Genomic DNA, 23,108 nt, shown 5'->3' with positions numbered 1-23,108 from the left:
ATTGTGAATCCTACTTTTGCTGGCAGATTTGGATCGCCTGTCTGCTGGTTGCAATGCTACAAACAAAGGCACCTTGCAATCGTCTTTGTTCTCCCTTTCATGTGTACATGGGTGGCCTAACTATGGGAGGCAAACTACACATGTCTCCCTGGTACCCTGACTAATTAGGAATGCCCTCTTCCTACACCACTTTTGGTTTTGCTTCACCCCCAGGAAGTGGTATTCAGTGCCAAGGTCACCCTTCTGAAGGGGTTGCGTGAATCCACAAAGCACCAGGGGTATTTTATCTAAACACAACCCAGTGTTCTTTGCCTGCACCCCTAAGGGAAGAAAATGTATAAGAAAAGAAAGAGACTTCAAATGCTTTACGAAACGTTACACATATGACAATTACCTCTGGGGCTATGCAATGGATTTGATCAAACTTGGCAATTTAAAGGACTGATGTGTATGGTTAAATACACAGAAGGAGTGGAGGTTTCATCTTAATTTGCTGGGGCTTTAACAGTAATGGTTGCACAGATGCCCACCACTAAATTGGCATACAAATCAGCAATCCTGGTTTCATGTAATAAGTGTGTTTTATTTCACCTGGACTTGTAATGGATTCACACATCTTAGTGATCACATTGTTATTATAACGCAGTAATGAAAACAGATGACTTGAATTAAAGATATTTCAATGAATTTGTGTATGTAGCCACTTAAAATACCTGTTGCTTCCCAGAAAAGTATGTTCTTGTCAGCAAGTTTGATTGTTTGACATAAATTTCAGGAAAAAATGAAATCTTTCAAACGACCGAGACACAATAGTCACAATTAAACACAACAACATCTAGAAGATTTAAGGGAAGGCTTGACAGAAAAGGAATAAGATGTTTGACAAATAGAACAACGCCAGATTCAATTGCAGAGGTACTTTTGAAAATGAATACTTTTCCCACACCTAGCCCTCAAAGGACCCTGCCAATCCCAAAAGCACCTGATCCTGTGATTGGGTCTTTGCTATCGCATTTCTGATATTGAATGGACAATTTGTGGACTGCAACAACGGAAGCCCAAAGGGAAATAAAATGAGCTTGAAACACCAACAAGACAGCATTTGAACAGAAGACATTGTTGTGTTTTTTTTTTTTTTTCAGCTGACCACACAATGTAAGCATTTATTTAGGAATGGTGAAACATTTCTCCTTCGAGTTGTGCACTGAGCAGAGAAAGCACAATGTCATTCTTCAATGTTTAGTTAGAAATCAGAGTAATGTCAGCTTCTGTAGCAAACTATGTCTTCTTGAGAACCGCGTCATCGGTCATGGGTGGCTACTGCCAATGGGTAATTACATTCATCACAAACACCTGTTTCCCAAAGCACTTTAAACACAGGGTGAAACACTTTACAAGTAAAGGCCTGGAAAGCAGTTCATGTTATCCTCAAATGTACATATTTAAGAAGAATGTATAGGTGAAAACCAGTGCTTGTTTCATTCAATGAAAATCTGCTGTCAATAAAAGCATTCATATCAAATACAGGGAGTTTTCAATTATGAATAATTCAGTTTGGCTGCTGCTGCATTTACTAATGCCCTGCCGGCACTGGAGTACACTTCTAGTGGTGAAACGTATGGGTGATGCCTTTTTTCCCATCAGCTAGCAATTGTTCACAGTTTATTCCATTTCAATAAATACACGGATATTCAAGATTTTAATCTGCCTAGAGTGTGAATTTAATTATAAAAAAGTGCACAACATGTTAAAGAACTAAACCCTGGGGTGGACAGATCATTCACACACAAAAATCATATCATAAACTGATTTCTGAGTGTGGTGGTTTGTGTATCTAATGTGGTTGTAAGCATAAGTGTGGCCTTTGGCCTCTCTGAATACTCGTGCACTTGCATCGATTCCACTCAGGGCAACTCATTGTGCGTTCAGTTGCTTGACCAAAATGCAGGATAACTGGGAATTAAAGGTTCAGCCACACTGTTCTCAGTATTACAATGAGTGGTTTGGGCCAGTTGTGACCCTCAACAAAAACTGAGGTTAAGCAGCATCTCTGAGGGACGCACCAAGGGATGCTCTGATTATGCTGAAAAGGACACACAAATGAATGCGACCTATTTCCATTTTCCAGATCTTTCCGCGAGAACAAACTGCGCTTTCCACTTTGTGTTGGAGGGAACCGTGTCCACCCACTTGAGACACAGAGGAAAGGATTTAAACAAGAGGCAAACTCTGCATTCATCGTGACCTGCCCAAGACGGGCATGTCCTCGACCACTCTATTAAAGTGTGTGCTCCTCTCAGTTCAATCGGATCTATGTGATGACTGCGACCCCCATAACTGCGATGGCGGAAAATGCTTTTTTTTTTAAACCCCTTTACAGCACATATATATGCCGGGGGAGACACAACGCAGCTCCGCCCATATTATTAGTATATCATATACACCCCCCACATATATATGTGGTGTAAGGGGGGGTCTAAAAAAAAGTCAGAATTTTGCCCGACGCAATTATGAGGGCGACATTTTGGGCCATTACAGTTGAAACATAATATGTTGCTTTGTTTTCACATGTGGGTGCCAGTGAACGTTTTCTAATGGGACATGGCGTTATTGACTACAGTTCCGCCGAGGTGCACACAACATCTCCTCTGAGTTCATCTCTTGTGGTGCGCCTCAGGAACGTGCCGGAGGATAAAGGATGGGTTGTGTTGACCTGGTTTTGGACTGCATTGCTCAGCAACATGTTTGCTTTCGTTTTGGGATTCCCCTGATTGATGTCTGATTCTGAAGCAAAGAATTCGGTATTTTCCACTCACAACGTGAGCACGTGCCTTGCAATTAAAGCAAGCGCATCGTTCGTGAGACGTTTTTGGAAACATAAACCTCTGTTCTTTCTACAAAACCATATTGATGCAGTGCCCGTTGAACAAGCTTCAAAAGAAGGTGTCCACCGCATTTACATGTAACTCTTTAATTGAATGACTGTGGCCATACCGTGTAATTATTTGAGTGTATTATTAATTGCTGTAATTTGTTATCTGACTGTCCAAATATAATGCGTTTTTGCGAGTAATCACCGGGCAGCCAAGGTAAGGTGGCCAGCCGTATTTGATGTATACTTATGTTGTATTGTCCTCAAACATTGTCATATACAAATGTGAGTGCAATTAAAGCAAAAAAGCAATCGAGTAACATTTTTTTAAAAAACTATTCTTGGGCAGAAAAAGTATATCCCTGTGCTTCCAACTGGAGTTTCTGATGCCAGTAAAGCTGCCAGTGTGTCCAAGGTTGTAGGCATTAGGATTGAGAATAGAACGGGCATGGCCTATACACGCGTATTACAATGGCGCAATCCCACTGAAAAACGCTTTTAAAATCAAGCCCAATGCCTGTTAGGGAACTGCTTTGCATATAGTTCTCACTCACAAAGAGGAATCGAGTAGCGGGCGGTGACTGGAGTTGGTAATCTAGCGCCCTGACGCACCCTTTATTGGGAGATTGCAAGAAAACATGGATGAAATGTAATCATAATGGAAATAGCTCCCGCTTCCACATTTTGCCTGTATTTGTTCTGCAAATACCAGAACACATTTTCTTTTCATTGCCAGAAAAGAGAATGCCTGCTTACAAAATGTGTTAATGTGTGTCAACGTAACAGCACACTAAATACTAGCTTAGCTCTAATGAGGTCTTTGAGGCACTTGTTTTAACAATAGGTATTACTTTTTCACATTTCGCCTCTCCACCCTTTTTCATTAAGGCTGGTGAGAAGCATGTGATTATTTAATACACATAATTACATGTGCCCCAGGCATGGCCGAGTCAAGCAGCTTCTTTCACATGTGCATGTTTGGACACAACAATAATATACACTGACACTAATACTGTACTGTAAAGAAACCTTGCACATTGGCAGCCATGCACAATATGAGTATTTTTTAGATACCCCCAGTTCATTGGACATGGATGCTTTATTTCAACAGCTTTTGGACTCTACTGCATTCATAAATGACCTTGTGATTCACTTAGTGTGCCCAGATTAATTTCCGGGATACATTTGCAAGTTAACTGCAACATTGGAAATAGAAATTAAATCTGTTTCCGAAAAAAAAATAGAACATTACCAAGTCAAACATGAGGCCACGAGACCTTGTGCAGCTTTTGAAAAATTTAACATAAGCCACCCACTCCAATGTGCTCAGATCAATATTGTGCAAGAAGCTGCCCACATCAATTGTCACAACTCCCCAAGGGGCTTACAGGGGAACATTTAAAAGCAGCTACCGGTCCAAATGTATGAACTGGGTGTAAAAGACTTCTACAGAGGTGCCAAACATTCTACCTACATATACAGCATAACATTCGGTCATATTGTTGCTGCTGCTGCAAACCAACTTGCGGAGTCAAGTGTGGTGGAAATGACCAAACGAGGACTGGTTTCGAAGGTTCCAGAAGCAAAGAAATTGTTGGTAGCTGCTGCTTATTGGGCACCACAGGGAATGAAATGCTTGCGCCTGAGGTTGCTATTAAAAATACAGATCACGAGCTCAAATACTGGCATGGTTAACTCAGGCCTTTGGCCCTCCAAAGTCAACACAATAAAATGCACAGTAGTAGCACGCGTTACTACAGTACTTTGAAAGGGGCTAAACTGCAGTTATCAGCAGCACATCGAAATCGATATATGATGATGATACAGCTTGTCAATTTGAAGACATGTTTTATACGGTCATTTTGTTGCTATCATCTACAAACAGAGGCTTCCAGACTCTTGACCTGTTCTGATAGTCCTGTTTATGCCCTCATTTCTGTAGGTCATTTGAGTGCAGTGTTGCCTTGGAGGCGTACCTCATGGTTCAATAAAGGAGTGATCGCAAGAAGAACCAGGTGAGACCACCTAGTAATATCTGATGCTCTGTCAGATATGACTCTGTCATTTATGGATAATGTACGAAACAGACCTGAAAAGTGTAAACCAATTCATGCTAATGTATAATAAGAAAAAACAAATCAAGATATAAAGGTATAAACAATACACTCAGGTTCTGAGCAAACTGAGAGCATCAGATATTACTAGGTGGTCTCACCTGGTTCTCCTTGCAATATATATCAATCTGATCCTTGTGTCATGGGATCAGTTCAATCTGATGGCTCCAGCATGAAATCAAGACAAGGAAGGATTTCATCCAATGCAATTTTAGTAATTAAGAACATTTTTGAAATTCAAAGACTATTGAAGTGGTGCCCACCCCTACTCTCTGTTCAATACACGAGTGACCAATATATTAGCTGAGTTGTAGGTGTTATATTTCTATCAAAAATGTTAGCTGCTCGTAGCCTACATATGAGAAGGGCAAGTGTGCCCAAAGCATACATCTCAGACAAGTTGAACTGCAATTAAGATACACATTTATCGCTTAACTGGAAATTCACCATTGCGCATTGCAGGATTGCACTGCAGCACATTGTTGCACATAAACGTGCATTTCGACTGGTTGCAACGTTATGTGATAGGTTTCTGTCTATCTCGATAATACTTTTTCTTTTGCATAAAAAGACTCATGTGATGGCTTAAGTGGCATTGAGGTTGCTGATGAGCCTAGTGCAATCACTGAGTCCATTTGTGCTTGCTTAACTTAATCCCAAATCTGAAATCATATGGCACAAAATGGAGACGTGTGTGGGGAAAGGGGATTCAAAAATATTTTTCATGGCATTGTTCTTGTATTGGTCAGTTAGAAGTATGTTGATTGTGCCTCTTGGACAAGTAAATAAACGTTGATAATGCCATTACTTTTTCTAACACCCTATCTAGGTATGTGTTTACATTTTAGCCTCATTCTCTTGTCCATTTGTCTTCTTTAACATGCCACGCCTATTTCAGATTCATTTTTCGAGCCATAGCATTAACATAATATTGATTATATTCAGGGAAACATGAGCACCATTGAGCATGCATAACATAGGAGCAGTTCTATTGGCAACAAAAAGAAGAGATTGCAAGATCATCCTGTGCCAAGCCCATGGGCATGTAGTCATGGGCAAAAATGCCGGCAGCCACAATATCATTCTGTCCCCAGAACAATTTGTACACAATACGGGATTATTTGATGTTACGATGCAAGGTAATGGTGGGAATTTACTGGCATCTCGAGCATCTGAACTCATGACAAATGCACTGCAGCGCTACCAAATGAGACTAAATACATGTCACTGAGTGCCACCGTTTCATAATCTCGGAGTCCAAAATAGCTGTTTGTCGTCCAAGATAATCTACGCCTCGGTTTTAAGGTGATCAAGACCGTGCAGCATCGCAATAGCCTTAGTGAAAGGATGGGAACAAGGGACTAAGCTCAGAGACCTCACTCACACTTGAACTCATAATAATCCATGTGCTAGCGCCTAAAATGGTGATGCGGCTTGGGCAGGCGCAGTTTGGCAAATCTCCATTTTCAAGACTGAGCAACATGCCAACACTGTGGCCTTGCACTACAACAGTGACTTCAAAATTATGGCAATAATCACACGTGTCCTAAAAGTGTGGAAAGAGTTCTCACAAGTAACACAATGTAACACCATTCAGGTCACGTGTGTAGTTAGTTGTATATGTGTAGGTATATGTGGAAACCCTTGTTCTATGTTTCTTAATGAGTGACACCCAGCTGCCTAATTGGGAGGCATAACTATGAGGTGAAAACTCCTATTAGGCGCAGCCATTGTCTGTCAACCAAAGGCAAATGATCTTCCTTCAGACATGTCCTTTTTTTATTTCTCAATATTCACTAAATAGAACACGCCGAAGCAAAGAAATACACAGTCTGTGTGTAAATTGACAATATGCTATAAAAATGTGTTGTTTTGATTTTCAAGTTTTCGGGAAGAGACCCGAAATAAAAAAGGCTTCCAAGGGCCCAACACTTTGTTCATATTTAGTAAATGCATTATCACTGAGACAGAGTCCTGTGGTTATATTGTATCTGACCTTTTAACATGGCCGTCTCAAGGTCAAAATAATCTGAAACATTAGTAGACAGTGGGGCGATGTCGATATTACAAAATAAAATAAAGTGATACCAAAATATTTAATTCTTCAGGTAGAAAAAATGATTATAAAAAAGCATTTCCCTGGTGTTTGCAAATCTTAGAGACCCTCATTTCCTGTGCACTCCTCCTCATTCACACTTTGATGGAGAAAGGAGTAAGAAAATAACATGATCCCTCCCTGCATTCTTGTACAAAAGCAATGGTATGAAAAGCAATACACGAAATGCGTCAGTTTCCTGGAGATGTACCTGGTCCTAAGAGCTGCACAGATAGGGTGTGGTCTTCGAACAAGCACTATGGCAGCAGAACATAGTCAATGATTTTAAAAAAACTTAGCAGAGGAGCCAGGCTTTTGCTTAAGAACATTGTTTGACATTGCACCCCTTTAGTCATACTCAACTATCCCACTTCTGGTTGGAATATACATAGCAATGACATCAATACAAGTGCCAAGGTTCTTTCCTAATCATTGTGTTCACATCTTTATACCATGAGTTGTTATGGTCCACCCATAAGCCATAACACATGTGAAGTGAACCTCTCACAACCCACGGTTTCTTTCTATAGTTCTCCAATGACGCTGCCTACTATATCAGACTCTGTATAGAAAAGAGAAAAAACAAGGTATTTGTTCACAGGATGTAAGTGTAGACTTTTTACACAGAAATGTTGCTTCTTTAAGCTACCAAGACTTTGATGAAGAAAGCATTAGGGTGATCTTTAAATATCCCTTGGTCAAGAAAGAAGGGACCTAATATAAAGTCTAAAAGTATCCTGACAAGATAATTCACATTCTGTTTGGATTAAAGGTTATCATGCATCCAACACATTAACATTGCACTAATACGTGATGGGACCCGCAGCATTATGCCGCTGCACATGTGTCACGATGGCGGTCTGCAGGTGCAAGGGCTAGCACAGTCACATACCAATGATATATATCAATGAAGAGAATGCCATGCCAAAGACACTGCATTGTTAGGGAAATCTTTTTGTGTCACAACCACAGCCGCAGTCGAAGCGTCCCTTCTGAATTATATTTCCCACAAAGTTGCAGTCATATCAGGTGCGTCTTCCTTCACAAAGACGGGGGATATGTATTGCATTGAACACCAATGCAGCTGTTTCCACCCTAGTGTTGGCTTTCCCCTTGATGAGCTACCAGTCCATCGTCAAGACGGTTGCCACGGCCGGTGGGCAGCCTTTATACAGGGTGCGGGTGGTGTAGCAAGGCCGCTTCCTTTGCTTACAGCCCATGCTGAGCCCAGAAATAAGCAAAAAAGACAATTCTACTGAAGTTTGGTTTAGTGAGTGTAAAATCACAGTGCACCAATGCATTGCAGCTGCCTGAATGGAAACCCAACCACAAGTGAGTGCTGATGTAAATTCTTCCATTTCTAGGGAATGCGATGGCCAGGTCAAGAAGTGGTGCCCACAGTAATGAGCTATGGAGGGAGAAGGGAGGGAGATCTGCTCACAGGAAATTCCCTAGATTGTAGAAGACAGGGGAGGTGATATGGATTACACGTATCCACGACAACAAGTGCATTCCGCTTGGAGAGATGATCTGTGGAAAGGATAGTAGCCAGTAAAATGATGTAAATATATATATTAATTTACCCAACCTAATAGTTATACTCAAATGAGACAGATCCCTTTTAATCTATGATTCAAATGAATCCACAGGAGTTCATTTAGGTGTTGGCAATCGCATTTTTAATGTGGAGACTTTGCCACCAAATTGTAGAAACGACCCAAATCAAATGGAGCGGGCATTTTGGCAGCTGTTTGAAGGTACTTTGGCTATGTCCAGGAGTTACTGGTTCACCACAGTCTTTTGTTGGGGTTTCAAAGAAAATGAGTCGGTGAGGGGCTTTGATAGGATGGCGGGGGCAGGTGAAACAAATGCTGTTCAGGGTTTTATAACTTAAGATAAGATAAAATGCAAGCAAGTCGGTAACCTGGAGCTGCATGTGTACAGCTGAGAATCCTCACCGAACACTGTGCAAGTAGTTAAGGACTGAACCAAAACAACCAAATATGATTGTGCAAGATCATTGACAATGCATGATGGAGCAAGGTCAGAGGGCAGGGCATTCACGCAAGTTCCTCCCTTTTGCTCTCTATTTTCTCTGGCAAACTCAGAACACATGGAAACAAGACTCCCTTTGCATCCGGCGGAGGTTTAATGCACACTGTGTCGAAAGCTCCTGTGTAGCCCCCATCCCTGGACTCCGGGCCTAGGCAAAATCGAAGCACACTGGCTCGGTTTACACAATAAATTACACTTCCCAATGCTGTGCAGCGGAAAGGTTGCAGAGTGCTTCCACTGCCGTTTGGGCTATCTCCCCCACTTTTCTGCAGCGAGGCGCAGTCACTCCACCTCCGCGCAACAGCATTGTATTTGAAAACATTGACACCCTCGTTCCGGCTGAGATCAAAACGGTAGATGAAGCCTTTGACGGCCACCATATCTGCAGAGCGTCGTCGACTATTGTTATAAGGACATTCCTCCCAGAAATTGCGACGTGGATCATACTTTAGCAAACGGTAGAAGAGAGAACCCCCAGACACATAGATCTCCCCAGCACATGTGACAGCCTCATGTGCAACAGCGAAGGCTCCTTTAGGTAGCGGAGCCACAGAAGTCCAGCGATCAGTGCGAGGGTCATAGCGTTCCACAGAAAATAAGCACTCCCCTCCCACTGCATAGAGGTAACCATCAAGGGCCAAAAGTTTGAGCTGTGCACGCGGCTGACTAAGGGAACGGACCTGGCTCCATTCACCAGTGGCTGGATTATAGCAGAATACCTTGTCTGACTGCCTGGCCCGATCACCTTGGCCACGGATCCCACCTGCAATAAAGAAATAGTTGTAGAGGACACATGCACTACAACCCTTGGCGTTAGCCTCATCAGGTATCTGGGTGAGTGGCCTCCAAGACCTCATCTGCTCATTGTAGGTGTAGATAAAGCGACACTCCTCTTCAGTAGAGGAAGTGCTGACAGTACTAGCGGGGCTCTGGGGTCGACTGCTTTCTCGGCTCTGGGGTCTGCTGCTTCCATAGCTATTTAACCTCTCAAAGGCATCACTCATCTCTGCCACAAGTAGTCTTTGTTCGCGGCCCTCTGTCCTGCGCCGCAGGATGAGGTCTCGCTCCACCCCACTCAGTCGCCCATAAACAGCTGGATCACGCAGTACCTGCAGGAAGTTATCACTCATAAAGCGATACGTGGCTTCACGGAGTTCGCTCAACCTTTGTCGCTTGGCAATGTTCAGTACCTGGTAGCAGTTGGCTAGTGTAATCTGTGCCCGCATGTTGTCAGTAGCACACTGCACAGCACAAGGCATCTGTAGGAACTGTGCACCCGCAATCACCTCTACGACAGTCTCCAGCGTCACCTCCAGCCTTGAAGTATAGATGTAGTCGATCAGCAGCTTCAGAGTGCTGTAGCTCAGACCCTTAATACGGAGGATATCCCTTGATGATCGTGCCCTGAAGTAGTCACTCTTCTCTGCTAAAACAGGCTTATGCGCCTGGATTCTTCTCCCAGCCACCTCAATAACCAGGTCGGGAGCTGCCTCTTCTGCGCAGTCTGGTTTTTCCACTTTTCCATTGCCCCAGTGCTCTGCAGACATAGTTCCTTCTTTTCCCCTCAGCTCCGAACCTGTACCGCCATCTTCTCCGACCCGGTAAGTCTGCCTTCCACTCCATGGCCCAGCTCCAGCCTGACCACAGTTAGCGACATGTGGTGGGGACTCCCCATTCCCCAATTCTGACGTAGTGCTGGCATTATTGATCTCCCACTGGTTCTCTACCACCCGGCCGCCGTCTCTTCCGGTTCCGGCGGAGTCCTCGCGCAGCTCACTGGAGAAGCAAAGAGAGGAGCTCAAGCTACAGGGGGACTGGATGTGAAATTCTCCCTCTTCGCCCAGCTCCCCATTGCTGCTGAAGTCCAAGTTCCCTTCGAATTCGGGGCTGTCCATACAGCTGGAGTGCAGGGTGGTGGAACTACTGCTACTGCTTTCAGCGTCTCTGGTCAGGCCTCCCTGCGCAAGGTCCAGGGCGCGCATGCCTTTTTGTGGAACCACTGGTGTTCCCTCATTGCTGTGAGCATCACCTTCATAGGCTGCTATGGTTACTGTGTTCTCCATGGCTTAGACAGTGCTGCTGTCTTTGACTAAGCACATAGTGGGGGTAATGAATCCCTCGCAGCGCTCTTCCGGTTTCACACTCTTCTCTCTTGCCGCAATACCAGTTGATTTTCACACATGTTTCATGGCCACCTCCTGAATCAAAGTGCGCGTCAGGGCAAAAGGGCGTAGAACTCAGAATAATGAACTTTTGAACTTCCCTGCGTCAATATTCTCGCCCATATCTGCAAGCATAGCTCTGTTTACGGAATGTTGATTGCTTTATTAGTCACACGTGTCAGAGCGATTATCGCTTGGATTCTCAAACATAGCCGCGCATGCGCCAACAGCCACTGCAGCGCCTCCATGCCACGGGGCGCCTGTGCTTCAAGCTGGCATCTTTAGGCCGAGCAGTAGTCACGTCTGAGCGTGTTCAGCCGTCGGACTGAACCTTCCTCCACTGCTAAGCAAAATTCAAAAATTGCAGTTATCTTTTTTTTTTATTACATCTACTTTGTTTTCCAGCCTACTTCCTGGTGCATGGATAATTTTAGAAAATACAACTAAGGGTAGATTTAGAACCTCAGCCTTCAGTTGTTTGATGTCTCCTTTTGCCGACTGTGCTTAGTTTGTGGGAGATTAACTGTTTATTTCAACAGGACGCTGATACCATGGGGTAATTTCCTTCCCTTCAGCCTGTAAGAGGAGTGGCCCGTTTCACAATCACTGACTTGGGGCGGTTTTCAGAAGCAGCGTAAATATGCCGTGGAGTTTCCTCGCGCGCAGATCGGCATGGCCTCTCTGGGTGAGGTGACAACGCCCTTCGGTTGCCTTGAACCTCGACTGCCTTCATGTGGTCCTTGAAGAGGTGTCACGTGCGCTTCGACGCTCCTGCAAAACAAGATATGAAACATTAGCATTCTTGTGTTCATTCAGAATAGCGACAACAGACTAAAGATAATCCACATTTTTAAATTAAAATGGAAAAGGCTTTTCAAACTGAAAAAAACACACCGAATTACACAATTGCGCCATTCTTTGCCTGACGCTTTCACTTTCATTCGCCGCCTGACATCATCAGTCAAAGACATTCATATTCTAGAAAGCGAAGGTACTGTCATAGCTCTCAACCATTTGTGTTGCAAAGGCGGGTGAAATCACCCGATTTTGTTTTTGGCGGGTGAGACGCCCATTGGAATGAATGGGCGTGCAGAAGGCTTGGCGGGTGAGTCAGCCCTTTACAAGGCGGGTGACACCCGCCAAAAGCGTGTGAGTTGAGAGCTATGGGTACTGTTGATGTCATCATACAAGGAAAGGACAGAGTTTCTGCTAAGAGTAGTGCTTAATTTGTAAGAAAATAAGTGCCAGGGCCCAAATATTTTATAGCACGCCTGTTACACATAGGGGTGGGCATCTCCCCGCTCAGTGTTGACACTACCCACGGCTGCTCCATACCGTGTCAACAGATTGGTGGTAAAAGCTGCAACTCCCACCAGTTCATTGAGGGTGATGGATCCACTGTGCGATTTACAGATATCCATCGACGTATTAGTTGTGTCTTCAAATAAGCTAAATGTTTAAGTGTTGCTTTAAATCACATAGGCCCTAATTCATGGATTATTTGCGCCAAAAAAACGGGATTTGTGTGCCAATCTGCCCGCAAATCCCGGTTTAACAAATGGGGATTTGCAGGCAGAATGGCGCACAAATCCTGTTTTTTTTCGGTGCAAATAATTGATGAATCAGTATCATAATCATTAACAGTTTTCTCTGTTTCTATTGGTGGCAAGTGGATCATGTTAACCATCTATCCACAGAAAAAAGAGCAAGCATTCCTTCCTCCTATGGTAGATTGATGGACACATGCAGGCACAGTCATTTCTGATGAACTATCAAACACTGCAGAAAGATTGCCTTATATAGGTTGGCACTCAGGACTCCTCTTCGATATTGGGCTTTCCACTGGCCTTGCCCCAGAGTTTTGGCTGCCGGCTGATGACTGTCCATTTGTTGGTAACCCACCCTAATGGGTAATTCAGTAGAGAATTTGCAGCAATGTCATGCAGGCTGAGTGGAGCTGTGTGTGGACATGGCCAGCATCAGTGCCCAACATTGTCACTGTCCAACTCATGGTTAGTCATGAAAATGGATAAACAGCCCGGCCAACCTGGGTCATCAATTTCATGAATAACTATGAGCCAGCCCATGCAGAGACCCTGGCCAGTGCACACTGCAGTGCTCACAATGCCGGTGCAATGAGCAGGTATGTCAGGCATCACCCAGTAAGCAGGAGCTACGCTAGGTAACCAGGAGTGGGGGGCATAGCGCACCACGAATCTAACTTTCACATGAGATGCACAGTTTAACGTTTTGGCTATTATGTATGATGCATTATGTTTAACTGCGTTCTAGATAGGTCCTAGTTCTTCTTTACTAACATTTTCAGACACTCAAAGTTAACGTCACATATGCATGTTTGTAAGGCAGCACTTTGCCTGGGGAGACAAATGCAGTTCCTGGAAGCTGTTGGTATCAAGGTAACCGGGCGCCCATAGGATAGAGGTAGGAGCTAAATAGCTCCCTGCAATTTCAAACCTTGCACTGTATTTATATTATTATGACTGACTGCCAGTTAAAATAATAATGTTGCCAAAACACCACAACATAATCAAGCTGGAATCAGCAATAAGTTAAGGCGCTCACCGCAAGCCCTCCCTCCCTCCCCCCACACAAATTCACAAATTAAGCACTGGTTAAGAGTATAACATATCACTTGAATGGATAATTAAACATAAACATATTACATGAGAATATTTGTTTGCATTATAGCATCATTTTGATTGAGGACCATGAAGCCAAAAAAAGGATTTGGTGGAGTGGAATATATAAGAAGTGCTCTTTTAAAATTTTACAGCACTACAACTCACTTTGTTTATACCACCAAAATAGTTATGCTACTGAAAAGTCATGTGTTCATCTTTGTCCAAATTAAAACTACATTCTACTCTCGGTGCCTAAAACTAGCAGGGGTGCATTTTCCATGAGGTGTAACGTAAAAATAAAGCATAATATTAATGTGTAAATATTTTATGCATTATTTTTAGATTACCTATTCATACATTTGTGTGGGGGGAGGGGGAATATATCGCCATTTATGACTCAGCCTCCCCATTCCTCCCCCCCCCATACGAATGGAATACCATTCAAACCAGCATTACATTTTCATGCCGGTGTAAATGCTGTGGATTAATCCATCTGCTTTTTGAACAAGCAAAACGCGGGCTGATTCTATATTAATCAATTGTAAATGTTGCCTGACATGCAGAAATTCCCTGATTACTTAAGGGTAATCTCCATTACTCCAAGTTCAAGTCTTCCTCGTTTCACTCAGAAACCAATGAGGGCTGCTGGCACTCAGCAGACCTTTTCCAAGCAAGTATTTCTTCACTTTCTCTCCTATGTAGTTCCACTCCTTCTGGGGCTGGACCATATAGTCCCCATTGGCTCAAACCCTTTCTGAACATAACAAACCAGAATCAAAGTTCAGTCAGGAAGGAAGGGAGGGAGGGAGGGAGAAGAAGGCTACTGGCGCAAGGAAGACTTGGAGTAATGAACAGTACCAGTAAGTAATAAGAGCATTACCTCCTTGTCATGTCTTCCTTTTCCAAGTCCAAAACCATTGAGAATACACTAAGCAGAAGACTGAAGTAATATTTCTAGAACATCAAGCGGAATGCAGAACAAACACCACACTTTTATTCAAGGCAACTTGAACTAATTCAGCTTAACGATCAGCACAAGTTAGAACAGCTTTCAAAAAATAACTCTCAGATGTCTCTCTGAAGAGCAACTTACAATGATGCACAAACATGGAGAGACACAAGTAACAGCTCAACAAACCTCTTTCAGGGACACCCTTTTAAGCACTGCTCCAGATGCAGCCACTCCTCTAGTGAACCTTCCCTGAATAACCACCTGGTGCAAAGGATCACCTTGAAGCTCATGGGCCAAAGAGATACCCTTTATAACGCAACAGATAATACTGCCCCAAAAACAATTATTCCCTTTGTGACCTGGACCATAAAACACCAACAAAACGTTGCAGGAGTGTGAAACAGCCAACCTTTCCAGGTATATATTTATTACACCCCCCACATCCCGAGGGTGTAAAGAGGAAACATCAATATTAAAAAAGTGGGGGAAAGACTGGTTCCGGCTAAGCCCGGATCAGTGAATCGATCTTGGGATGAAAGGATGAAGTAATTTTGAGGACCAACCCAGAATCTGAAAAGTAAACTTATGGTATGGAGAATGATAAAGCTCCTAGTTTTCCCAACCTGTAAGCTCAAGTAACAGCCTTCAAGATAAGCAACTTAAGGGATATTCCTTGCAGAGGCTCAGAAGTCCTCAAGCACTGTGGAAAGTCCCAAGATAGAACACTAGGGTGCATTGGGGGATGGTCCTTCAACAAGGAGTGGAAAACGTAGATGCTTAACATTCCACAGAAGCAATACCACCCCAAGGTTCCCTCATCAGCGATTGCGCAAGCTGAGCTCTCAATGATGATACAGTTGATCTCAAGAAGAACCCACCCCACAAAAAAAAAATCAAGAATTTTGAATGGATCACAAGATTGGGGAGAGAGGTGACAATGCTCACACCACTTTGAGAAAGAGGCCATCTGTCAAAACATTAAGGATAGAGAGCTTGCAAGTCCCCTGCAAGACACCTGCTACCTCTGGTGAAATATTCTTAACAATAAACCCCCTCCTGTTCAGTTTCCAAACAGAAAGATGTAACCTTCAAAGCATGCTCTAAGGCAGGCTGGACCAACTCAGAGGAGACAGATTAGCGGAAAGAACCCATTGGGGGAAGGAAGCAAGCCGCAGAAGAAAGTGGAAACCACAATTTCCTTTTCCACAGAACCTGAACCCCTTCCCTCTGCATCATGCACAGGACCTGAGGGATCAGGGGAACTACAGGGAAAAGATACAAACATTTCTTCAGCCAAGGGATCAACAGAGCATCCAATCCCCAAGCAGCAGGCTCATTGAGGCGGGCGCATAACCTGGGCAACTCAGTGTTGACCTTAGAGGCCATCATGCCCATTCATGGATGTCTCAAGCTACTCCAAAGCCGGAGCAATACTCGAGGCTGGAGAGTGAAGTCCTGCAATGAGGGAGAAGTCCCACTAAGAGAATATGCCTGAATATTGTACGTTCCCAGAATGTAGGATGCCATCAGGGAGCTGAGATGGATCTCTGCCCTTGAACAGAGTGACTGGGCCAAATCCACCAAAGTATTGCACAGAGTAGGCCCCATGGTGATTTATGTAGCACGTCACGACTATATCGTCCATGGGACCGCGCACTTCTTTCTGGAGAAGCCAAGGGGCAATTTCCAGAAGAGCATGCACTATAGCTGCTAATTCCCACTAGGTGGAAAAGTTGGAGGCCTCCGTTGCAGATCAATGACCTTGGAAGTTCTTTAGATTTAGGGCAGCATCCCATCGCAGTAGACTTGTGTGGTGGTTGGATGAAACCCCCTATGGAAACACTCTCCTCCTTCATCCACCATTGAAGAGGCTGTGCCACCATATCCAACATGTACGGCCCCTTTGGAGATCCCATTTCTGCAGCAGATAGCACACCAATGATTTGAGTTGGACCATGGCCAAGGGCACCATTGAAACACAGGCTACACATTCCTCTGGACTTGTAGCCACTGATAAGCCATCAGACTGGGAGTAGAAAGCAGGGAACACACTTGACTCCTCATCTTCTAAGCTCAATAAGGGAGAAAGAAATTGCTCTGCAAGGCAACAAAGAGGATCCTGATGAACCTGAGACGCTGAGTTGGAGTGATCCTTGATTTTTCATAGTTGATCTGCCACCAATGACCTTCTAGAAGTGAACACAGATTCCTCATATCTGACTTTGTATGGGATGCTGAAGAAGAGTGAAGCAAACAGTCAACTATGTAGGGCTGGACTGTAATCCCCTTTCTCATTTAGGAGTCCCACCATATGGGCGAGAAACTTTGTGAACAACATGGAAGAGACACAAACTAAAAACAAATGGTTGCGGCCTACACAAAACCTGAGAAAATGCTGATGTTCAGTAAAAAAATTATGTGACAGCAGGAGTATTTCAACTTGATAGCTGCAATGAACTCCACTGGCCTTAGGACACTGCATATGGATTGCACTGACTCCATCTGAAAGGTAGTGTGCTGGACGTAACAGTTGAGATCCTTTAAATCAAGGATAAGCTGGAGCTCTCCTGATGGTTTCAGTACCAAGAACAAAATTGAATAGTAACAGATGTTTTGGATTCGTAGGGAGGGATTCTCATTATCGCACCCTTTTCAGCAGGTTTTCCACTCCCTTGGCCTAAGGTAATGCCCCCTTGGCCAAGGTAATGCCTGTGTGGCTAATGAGGCCTTGCAGTATACCTTAGTGTTGGTGGCAATAGTTTCCTGAAAGATTCAACCTTGTAACCCTCGTGTACAATGTCCAGAACCCATTGATTGGAAATAGGGGAACTCCACTTGCTGAAGAATCTCTGTAATAGACCCCTAATCTGGAGTTGGTGGCTGATGGAGTACGTAGACAGGAATGAAGCTGTGGCTCAATGTCTATAGAGCTCTGGTACTCTCTAGACTGGACTACTGCAACAGCCTCTTCCTCGATCTACCCACTTCCTCTCTCCACCCCCTCCAGCTAATCCTGAATAGGGATGCAAGACTTATCCTTGGCCTCAAGCCCAGGGACTGGATCTCTCCAGCCCTAGAATCTCGTCACTGGCTCCCGGTTGCTGCAAGGATCAAATACAAATCCCTCTGCATCCTCCATAAGGCTGCATGGGGCTGGGGACCACGCTATCAACAACTTGCTCTCACCAAATACGCTCCCTCCAGATCTCTCTGAGCTTCCGGCTCCAACTCTCTGCTTTTCAAGTGCTTCTCTAAGCAGCGAGCGGGTGGACGATCTCAATCCTTGGCTGGCTCCCTCCTCTGGAACAGCCTCCTCTTCCTCTCTGTCTGAAGCCAGATCTCCTCAAACTCTGCAAGCTCCTCAAGATGTTCCTTTCTTCCTACTCCTTCCCCCTCTCCCTCCTGTGCTTAACCCCACCGTTGCTGAGACTGGTGGCCTGGGCCCTTATGTGTCTTTCTGGGTCCTGACTTTCCGTCCAATCGCCTCAGCCTCCGCCCTCCCCCTGTACTTGCCTTTGGGCACCCATTGGCCTCTGAACTCTCACAGGCTTGCACCTATTGTACTGGAGGGGACCTCTCTCCACCAAGTGGTCTCTGCCAGGCACTTACCTGTTACCTTGCAACTGACTCTCTGGCACTTCCCCCTCTGTGGAACCTCTAGCACCCCCCCCCCTCTCCCCCTGTCCCTTCTCTCTCTCTCTGCACTTGCACATTCTGAATATTCACAAGGCATAGTAGGACTGCCTCTGTCTTTGTTCATCATTGTTATTCTATTTGTCTTTGTGTTCCCTTGTTCCCACCCCTTACCCTGTGGACGCTTTGAAACACAATTGCTTGATGTATAAGCCGTTACAAATGCACAATAAATAAACACACAAAATAAGAGGCATGTAGATGTAGTAGTCAGGCAATTAAGCCTGGTAGCCATTGCAGTGGTCTGGCAATTAAGGCTAATTGCCCATACCTGCAGACAATCATTGAACCTGTGAGGCCGTAGAAGGAGCTGGAATGAGAGCTGGAAGGCTGGCTGTAGCAGCAGTAGCAGAGGATAAGCACAAGGTTGGCAAATCACAAGAAAATGGAAAAATAGAATGGTCACCGGGGTGTGGAGACAGCAGATTTCACCTGCACGCTCTGAGAGAGTCCTGTTCTCCCAAACTCTTAAATGCAGAAGCTGCACAGCAGAAGACATGTAGGAGGCTGAGATTTCACCATGTGAACATTGTTGCTATGATTGCAGAGCCGTGAAAATGCAGGAGGCTAAGGCCAGAAGCAGAAGGAAAGCTGAGGGCCTTGCGAGAAAAGAAAACTCCCAAATGAAGTGGCGGGAGCGGAGACACCCATGCCGGAGAAGGGTGTGGGTTCCCTGCGACCCAGAAGTATTTGAAGAAGCAGAGGAAGTTGGAGAGCAGTGCAACCTCCAAAACTAGTGTCATTCAGACGATGAGTGAAGCACAGCATTCAGATACAGTGCGCGAGCCTCACCGGAAACTGTAGCCACCCCCTAACAGATTTACACATCGTTAAATGTGAGTAAAATCTATTTGTTATATCAGAAGTCTCACCAACAATGGAATTGTAGCACTTGCAAATAAAGTTGAAGATCACTATTCATGTGAGAAGCTGAAGTACTTGAAAACCATTGTTAATGTATCTGTAGACTGTTGCTGTATAACGGAGCGGTTGTGTGTCTTTAATTAATACATGGGAACGCTTCCTAAACCATTACCAAAAAGCGAACATTGTCCATATATGAGGTGCAAGTTACAGAGAGTGAAAACTACTTGAAAGAGAGGTCAGGTGGGCCTAATTTTAATTCCCAAAGGATGTCAGAATCTTACCATTTAATGCTACATGGGAATATAATTAATTACTTGACTTTAAACCTTAAAATCTACTTGAAGGAGAGGTTGTGTGTGCTGTAATGAACTCATGCTGGCAACAGTAAAGACAGACACAAGTGATCACAGTTCAAGGGTGTTTATTAAACTGTAAATGCAGGGTGGAAAAACATCTAACCTAAACCTAAATCTAAGATGAGAGCAAGCTTCGACCATCAAATAAAAAAACAGGCAGTCCTTGTGTTGTCCTGTCAAAGTAAAAGGCCTATACTAAAAAAACGATTGCCGAAGCCTTACAAGTAAGTACAGAAAGAGTGTGTGATAGGGTTTTCAATAAAGAAAGAAGTGTACAAAAATAATAAGTCAGGATGGGATTGCCAGGGGTCTTCCTTCCCCACGTTTTGAGCATGGGACAAGGTGGATCTCCTGAGCAGAGTATACACTCGACAGTTCCATACCAGTTATTAGGTTCTTCGATGGTTAAGTATCTTTTCAGTAACAGTCTCTTGCCTTCGAGGGCCTAACGTATTCAGCAACACAAGCAAACAAAAGGTTCCTTTCCAAATGGACATTGGGTTGATGACTTTCCACCCTTTGGATCTCCCTCTCTCTGGCTCAGACCCCTAGGATTCCCTCGATCAGGCTCAGGTCTTTCTTTCGGGATCTCCCTCTGCCAGACTGGTACCCCAATGCCAAGGGGGACAATCCACTTCACCATGTCTCACAATACCTCTTGTATTCACAAATCTTAATGTCTTTTTAAACAATTCTTCAGGCTTTGCCCCGTTTTGTCAGCCTCCCTCTGCCAAGTTCACTGTTGCCAATCTTTGCTAAACACCTCACTGTATCTCGGGACATTAGACTTTGCCCCTTTTTGTTAGCATCCCTTTCTTTATTTATTTGTTTGTATTTATTTATTTTATTTGTAATGCACATAGACATGGCATGTAGGCATAAGAGCGCAAGGACACACAGTAAGGACATACAATATTGATCAGAGAGCAGGGCAGCGATGGGCCGACATTGGATTAGCAGAAGAGGAGGGTCTAGAGTACCTGTTTAAATTTCAGAAAGCTGCTACCGGCTCCCAGGACTGGTGGGAGGTCATTCCAGAACCATGGGGCTGTGTGGGCAAAAGATTCCATGCAACAATGGTCATTCTTGCCTTAGGAATAAGCAGAAGATTCGAGTTGTTAGATCGCAGGACCCTTCTTTCCGGAAACTAGACCAGTTTCTCTTTGAGATATCTGGGGACATTTCTAAGTAGGCATTATTTATTTATTCGCATTTGTAAAGCGCACGTGCAGCCCGGGGGCATCGTGGAGCTTGTTACAAGAGTTTGCAAGAATTTTCAGTGGGGAGGTTACATCTGACCAAAGGTCTCTTAGTTACAGGATACAGTAGTCATAACATTTTTTTTTTAGCAGACAGAAAACAAAAAAACACAGCATGTTATGTAGGTTAAATGAAGAGTAGTGTTTTGAGTGCTTTGCGGAACGCAAGGTGGGACTGAATCATTCTGAGGCTGGGCGGGAGGGCATTCCACTGAGAGGCAGCTATCGTAGGGAAGAGCTGGATCCTCCTGCACGGGCTTTTTTGGTTTTGGGCATCTAGATAAGGTTAGAGTAACCCTCCCTAAGGGGTCTTGCGGCATTGTGTTTGACAATCCTCTGTACAAGGTATGGAGGGGCCGTGTCATGGAGGCATTTGTGTGCCAGTGAAAGAGTTTTGAACGTAATTCTCTGTTTCACAGGGAGCCAATGGACTTGTCTCCTGATTTCTGAGATGTGTTCTTTCCTTGAAGTCCCAGTGGCTGCCCTGAGGGCATTGTTTTGCGCTATTTGCAGTTTAGAAATGTTTTTGCATGACGTCCCGGATAGTAGGGCGTTGCAGTAATCTAGTTTAGAGCCAATGATGGCTCTGGCTATGGTAAGGCAGTTATGTTGTGAGAGGAATGGTCTGGCTGCATTAATGATTTTGGAGTAGTATGCTGATGAGGTGGAGATGGCATTTACTTGTCTGTCCATATTGAGGTTAGAGTCTAGGTATACACCCAGTGTTTTGACATGGTCAGAAACTTTAATGGGTGTATTGTCGATGGTGAAAGAGGAGTAATCCTGACTGAGGTTACCCAGGGTGGAAGGTGAGCCGATGAGTAGGAGTTCTGTTTTTTCGCTATTTAAACAAAGCCAGTTGTCAGCCATCCGAGATTGGATAGTTGAGTATATATCAGTAAGATTGGCCATGTCAGTCTTGTAGTCACCAGTGAGAGGGATTAACACCTGCGTATCATCCGCATAATTGGTGTATGATATGCCCATGGCATCCAAGATGCTGAACAGTGGCCTGGTGAACAGGTTATAGAGTGTAGGTGCTATGCAAGACCCTTGTGGGACTCCACATGTAAATAGGCTCGGGGCAGCAGTGGCCGAGTCTGAGAAAACTTTCATAGCCCTGCCTTGGAGAAAGGAGGTGATCCAGTCGCGTGCTTTGTGAGAGAAGTTAGCTGCAGAAGCAAGGTGACGGCACAGCGTGTTGTAAGTTGAATGCAGCGGATAAGTCGAGGAGTAGGAGAAGTGCAGGTTTGCCTAAGTCCCTCAAGTCGTCCATTTGGTTTTTCAGATCGAGGAAGGCTGATTCCGTACCATGTCTTGGGCGGAAACCAGATTGGCGCAGGCCTAAAAGTTGGTTATCCTCGAGGTGTTTTTGGACTTGCATATAGGCTGCTTTGTCGAGAATTTTTTAGCAGGAATGGGGCTGTGGTGATTGGCCTGTAGTTACCGGGGACAGTGGGGTTGAGTGTTGGCTTTTTGATTAATGGGCGTACCCAGGCTTCTTTGAGATCTTTAGGGACAAGGCCTGATCTGAAGGAGGCATTGATGAAGGCAGTGATAAAGGGAGCCAGAGCGTGAGAGGAGTCTTTGATAAATTGGGCAGGGCAGGCATCACCTTTACAATTGGAGGGTTTAATAGATTTAATCAGGGTGATGGTCCCTGATTCAGTGATGTCTCTGAATTCAAATGGGGGAGAGGATTTTTGTACTGGTGAGACATGCACTTTACTATGCTGGCTAGCTATTACCTTTTCCAGCATTGTTTGGTGGCCAATGATTTTGGCCTGCAGGGTGTCGAGTTTGTCTAGCATTGCAGATTGAATGCTGTTACACCATTTGGCATCCTTGATAAGCGTAGGAGGAGGAGTAGAGGGTTTTTCCAATTCTCTAAAGATGGAGAATATTTCCTTGGAGTTGGATTTGGCGTCATTGATTCTAGTGTTAAATGAAAGGGCTTTGGCTTTGATGACATTGTTTTTATATGACCTGGAGATGATTTTGAAAGCCTCCCTATTTGTTTCTGAGGGGTTGGCTTTCCAGG

The 23,108-nt window shown here is 44.3% G+C and overlaps 1 protein-coding gene across 1 annotated transcript in view; it reads right to left on the bottom strand.

The window, feature by feature from the left end:
• Nucleotides 1-562: 562 nt before the first annotated feature.
• Nucleotides 563-23,108, bottom strand: part of KBTBD11 (kelch repeat and BTB domain containing 11) — a 157,666-nt gene continuing 135,120 nt past the window's right edge. Inside the window, exon 2 of the mRNA XM_069606093.1 lies at nt 563-12,069. Coding sequence (XP_069462194.1) covers nt 9,142-11,199 — 2,058 coding nt within the window. The 5' untranslated portion in view covers nt 11,200-12,069 and the 3' untranslated portion in view covers nt 563-9,141. The remainder of the gene's footprint in view (nt 12,070-23,108) is intronic.

Source organism: Ambystoma mexicanum, chromosome 4p, assembly GCF_040938575.1.
Source record: "Ambystoma mexicanum isolate Mex_15411 chromosome 4p, UKY_AmexF1_1, whole genome shotgun sequence".
Taxonomy (NCBI): Eukaryota; Metazoa; Chordata; class Amphibia; order Caudata; family Ambystomatidae; genus Ambystoma; species Ambystoma mexicanum.
This window is presented reverse-complemented; position numbering and strand designations above follow the sequence as displayed.